We start from the raw sequence: 5,674 nt of genomic DNA on the forward strand, positions 1-5,674 counted from the left end.
TCTTTAAAAATGAGAGCCAACTACTTTGATGTTTGGGTTCGCTGTCCAGCAGACCCAGTGGTACCCTTGGCACATTCTGTGCCCTGTCCAAACACATGTTTTGTGGCTCTACGGGTCCCAATTAGTGTTTTGGACGTGTCGGTACTTCGTACCTCATTTTTGACATTCAGGTAGCCGAATGAGCGTTCAGTCTGGAGTAAACCTCATGTTTCTCTGCTATCCCATCTTGGCAGCATTAATATGAGTAGTTGGGTGAGCTGTATGCTGCCCACACGTACATAAAGATTTCCTTCGTCTTAAGTTTCCATTAGTTACATCTAAAATCATCATTTTGGCATCATTGGGTTCCGCAAGAGCGGCGACCAACCGTGAAAATGCCAATGTAATTTCTATAAGTATGGGATTAGTTAAAATTCAATTTCAACACGTGAGTGTGTCAAAATCATGAATCTTTCCTATGAAAGTGGCCTCGCTATGCGAGAATTGCCAATTTATGACATTTGAAGTTCTAACTGCTTGAAATTGTAATTATAAACATGCAATACTTGTTTCAGCTTGATGTACATGCAATTGTGATTAAGTTATGCTCTTTGAATTGCATACCTCTTAAAAATGAGGAATGGTACACTCGCTTGCGCATCATCATGTAATCGAAATATGTTTTTCCTAGATATGCACAGGTATCTTTGCCTCTGTTTCATAAATGTGTGATTAACTTGAGATTATGTGTTTCTTAGTTTCGCACCTGCACGTAGCACATCTTGACACTTGTACTATTTAGTACGTACCTCGAGAGGTACACTTTGGTCTCGTGCTTGAGGCATGGATGAGTGCACGAAGTGCACATTACACATGTGATATAAACAAAATGATAGAAAAATCGGACACCATAGGGTATGAGCAATACACTTGTTGTGGTTTTTCAACTCAGCTAGAGTCTTTGGGCGATGACCCATGTTCGTGAGTGAGCTCACGTATGTCTATACCCTAGAAATGAAAAAGATAAAATGGTGTTTTGATCGCCTTCATAGGCGGTGTGCTCGTTGTTGGCCGTGTGAGGCAGAGCACGTGAATGGGCAGGCTAAGTCCTCGTTTGTATACCCCGCGGGGACCACGAGGCATAAATACCTCAAAAGGGGGTATGACTTGATAAATGAGCTTAAGAAAGATAAAATCGTTGTGCCCCATTCACAAAATGGTTCACCTCAGAGAGGGTGGATGGTACAACCTGAGTGACTAGTCATTACTATGACACATGTTTTTATAGGAGATGAAGCGTCCTCTGACCTCCAATCACTTGGAGTTAGGGAGGTCGAGGTGACCTTTTAAAGTACCTCACTATTGCAGTAGTATGGATTGCAATCCTTACCTATGTGAGGGTATCTCTCAACTGTGTGCTACTCGCATGAGGTTTACTCGGTATGTAGCATCCCTGGTTACCACATTAGAATTTGAATAACAAATGCCAGGTGCATGGCTCACAGAATGCAAGGTTCCTTCGCGTAGCCGAAGGAGTAATCAAAAGAACTTAAATACTAACCAATCACAGCTAACATACTTTAGTAGTTATTTACTTGCTACTTTGTTATTGCTCTCGTTATGCTTTCCTTATTGTTCTTAGCTACTTGGATACAGTAGATGCATAGTTTCTTGTTTCTCTACTACAACCTTGTTGTACTTGTATTTTTGTTGTTATTTATAATTGTAGCACATGCACTTGCCTGACACTTGCACATACATATATATTGTCACTTGTTCCATGCTATATACATGCTTTTCCTTTGAGAAGTGGATATATGATGTTGATTCTTCACCACCTCGCAAGAGTACCACTACAACAAAGCAGTAGCTTAGCGACGACCACATTCCGTCGCTAATCCGTTGCTAATCATGTTAGCGACGGATTAGCGACAACGCGGCGACAGTATGCTTACGTCGCGAATATTTCGACGCTAACTGGCGACGGAATAATTCCGTCGCCAAGTCCGTCGCTAATTGCGACTGAATAACGAGCGCTATATTCCGTCGCCAATCCGCCGGTACTAAACGGCGACCACGGCGTGGCAACGGATTTAATTCCGTCGCTAAGCCGTCGCTAGATTAATATGAATAGCGACGGAATCATCCGTCGCTAATCCGTCGCAAAAACGAAAAAAAATAAAAAAAAAATTATTTAAAAATTAATTACCGAGAACTGTACAATTTATATTTCCTGTACAATTTATATTTCCTGTAAATAAAAAACAAACCACACAAAAAAATTCATATAACAAGTATCTATAATAATTAATCGTTCCACCTTAAAACTAAGAAGTTTAATTATTTACAATTCAACAATTACAATTAGGAAAAATAAAAAAAATAGAACTTCTTCAACACAGTCCTCTAATCATCGCCAAGATTTTGTGCGTCTTCTTGTTCATTGTCTTTATCTGTCCCTTCAGCTCCACTACCCTGATTATCGCTAGCAGCCTACACAAGAAAAGAACAGTTAGTATTGATAAACAAAATATAATGAAATAAATTACACACTATATGTGATTCTATCATGTGCTCATGTGTGATCTAAGGCAATAAAAAAACTCTATATGTGATTCTATCATGCTCATATGTGTGCTAAGGCAGTAAAAAAATTGAATATGTGATTATAGCATGTTCATATGTGTTCTAAGGCATATAAAAAAACTCTATATGTGATTCTACCATGCTCAGATGTGCTTTAAGGCAGACAAAAAACTATATATGTGATTAGATCATGCTCGTATGTGTGCTAAGGCAGTAAAAAAATTGAATATGTGAATATAGCATGCTCATATGTGCTCTAAGGCAGGCAAAGCCAAAAATTTTATATGTGATTCTATCATAAATGATATATAACATGTTCATATGTGTTCTAAGGCAGTTAAAAAACTCTATATGTTATTATAGCATGTTCATATGTGTGCTAAGGCAGTCAAAAAACAGAATATGTGATTATAATATGCTCATATGTGTTCTTAGGCAGTAAAAAAACTGAATATGTGATTATAGCATGCTTATGTGTTCTAATGCAATCAAAAAAACTTTATATGTGATTCTATCATGCTCATATGTGCTCTAAGACAGACAAAAAGTTAAATATATATATATATATATATATATATATATATATATATATATATATATATATATATATATATATATGTGATTCTATCATGCTCATATGTGTGCTAAGGCAGTAAAAAAATTGAATATGTGATTATAGCATGTTCATATGTGTTCTAAGGCATCTAGAAAAACTCTATATGTGATTCTACCATGCTCAGATGTGCTTTAAGACAGTCAAAAAAACTATATATGTGATTATACCTGAGAGGGACCTGGAATCGAAGATCCCCTATCCTGAACAGCGGCCTTGATCTCATTTCGGAGAAAGGGGGCGACGGTGTATTGGAAGTAGTTATTCAGTGATTCATTAATGATCTCGCGTACATCATCACCGGAAAGAATAGTCGGCTGCTTGGAGCTTATGTCGGCGCAAGAAGTTGGTGAGCCGTAACTGGAAGAACCAATAACTGGTGAAGTGTTCATATTACTCCCAAACCCGAACACGCGACCTTTTTTGGGTTCACCTGCTGCAGTCACCCATGCTGTAGGATCAAATGATGGATGCTGAGTAGCGTCTTCGCCATATCGCTCTACCATTTGTTGCTCATATGCCTCCTACAAAATAATGTTTAAAGTATTCATTAATAATTAATGATAACATTATGATGACTTGCATATATATTGCAATGATTATTAATAAAATTAATACATACCGTTGTCGTTCTCGCCTTCTCTGATACGAAGACTCCCGTGGTCTTCCGTTTATGTGTTTCTACAAACACATCCTTATATGGTACACTGCCTCCTTTTTCTGCTTCCTGCGAAGTTAAATGACAAAAGATTTAGTACACAAATTTGCAACAATACTTATAAAATTAATATTATATATTGATGAGTTACCATTTTCTTTAGGTGGCTCCCAAATGTCTTAGATCCACCTGTGTGTAGATGGGCTTCGGGCATCTTCGATCGATTTTGTGAAGCCTTCGCAGAGCGATTTTTAAATGCATCTCCCGCCCACATATCGCACATTTCATCCCAGTAATCTCTCCTGATAGTAATAGGACCATGGCCCTTCCACAGTAATGGATCATCTACTACGCCAGATGCTTTTTTTGCTGCAGTCTTCATAGTGTGCAGCATGTCTGCAAATCGATTGGCAGCCACCTTCTGCCACACCTTCCTTGCATCATTTTCTTCCACCGTAGTTGCAAAGCGATTCGAAGCCTACAAATATTTTCAGAAAGTTAGTAGACATTGCTTAAATAAATTAAATATGAAACACATTAACTATGAGGAACAACTGTATACCATGAATGAGGACCACAATCTGTCTAATACCTCCTTTGGGTACTCTTTCCATTGAGCAACTGGTCCTGGTAGATGTTGAAGAAGTGAATTCCTAATCTCCCGTACTACTTCTTGTGGCTCAAACCTCGTGTTGCACATGAATTGTTACACAATAAATATCAATATAAAATATTTAAAAGATATGCAATAATTGAAAACAAAATACTTACGGTCGATTATCGATATACACTATTCGAATGAGTCTTCTTGTGCCAGCCTGAGAAGACCCTGTTTCCTGTGTTGGCTGTTGACTTGTGCGATCAACTGGTGTAGGTGGGTCGTGTACAGGCGCAACATCATCTGTAAAAAAATACACACCAAGTTCTCAGAATGTGCATTTGAACTAATCAAGCATCTAATTAGTTATATGATATACCTATCACAGGAGCCCGTGAAGATGAAGGTTGAGCCTGGCTACTACTGGATGAGCGACCACTATAACCTCCACGAACCATATTCTAACAAATAACATATGTCATACAATACATTCAAATAATTCACATCAAGTATTACAATGCATTCAAGTCATTCACATCAAGCATTGCAATGCATTCAAATAATTCAAATCATTGACATCAAGTATTGCACTAATTCAAATCATTCGTTAATTGCATAAATTATAATACATTCAGATAATTGAAATCATTCACATCAAGTATTACAATGCATTCGAATCATTCGTATCAAGTATTACAATACATTGAAATAAAATTTTTAATCATTCACACCAAGTATTGCAATACAACTCACATCAAGTATTACAATGCATTTAAATAGAGGTTTGTAGTATAAGATTTTGCTCACTAGCTTGAGAATTCTTCCTCGTCACTAGTTTGACTTTCTTCTTCTTCTTCTTCTTCTTCTTCTTCTTCATTGTTTGCCCATCCACTTGGTACATCATTTGGATCACATTCCTCTATGAATGTTTCATCAGCCAATGGAGATATGACATGCATATCATGCGCAACATCGTGACCATAAGCGAAGTCACAGACATCATCTGATTGATAGTAATCACTGTCTTCAGCTAACTCATCTTCTTGTAACTGATCATACTCGGGGTATAGTTTGGATTTCACCTTGCAAACTGCCCACCATTCATTTCTATCTGACTTTTTTATACTCGGATATGAAGTATAATAAACTTGTTGAGCTTGCGAGGCTAATATGAATGGTTCATATGTTCCAAACCTGGATTTATGATTCACCTCCACAATGCCTGAAGCTTTGTCGAGTC

At 37.6% G+C, this 5,674-nt stretch overlaps 1 protein-coding gene across 1 annotated transcript; it reads right to left on the reverse strand.

Annotated features, from left to right (window-relative positions):
- Positions 1–2,195: 2,195 nt before the first annotated feature.
- LOC149846588 (uncharacterized) lies at positions 2,196–4,906 on the reverse strand. Its single transcript, XM_089998088.1, has 3 exons — positions 4,814–4,906; positions 4,608–4,737; positions 2,196–2,472 (listed from the first exon to the last, which is right to left on the reverse strand). Exons 1-3 carry the CDS (start codon positions 4,890–4,892, stop codon positions 2,373–2,375), a joined length of 309 nt encoding a protein of 102 aa, XP_089854214.1. The 5' UTR covers positions 4,893–4,906; the 3' UTR covers positions 2,196–2,372.
- Positions 4,907–5,674: the final 768 nt, after the last annotated feature.

The sequence above is a fragment of the Nuphar pumila genome, chromosome 2 (assembly GCF_984573655.1).
Source record: "Nuphar pumila chromosome 2, dmNupPumi1.hap1.1, whole genome shotgun sequence".
Classification (NCBI taxonomy): domain Eukaryota; kingdom Viridiplantae; phylum Streptophyta; class Magnoliopsida; order Nymphaeales; family Nymphaeaceae; genus Nuphar; species Nuphar pumila.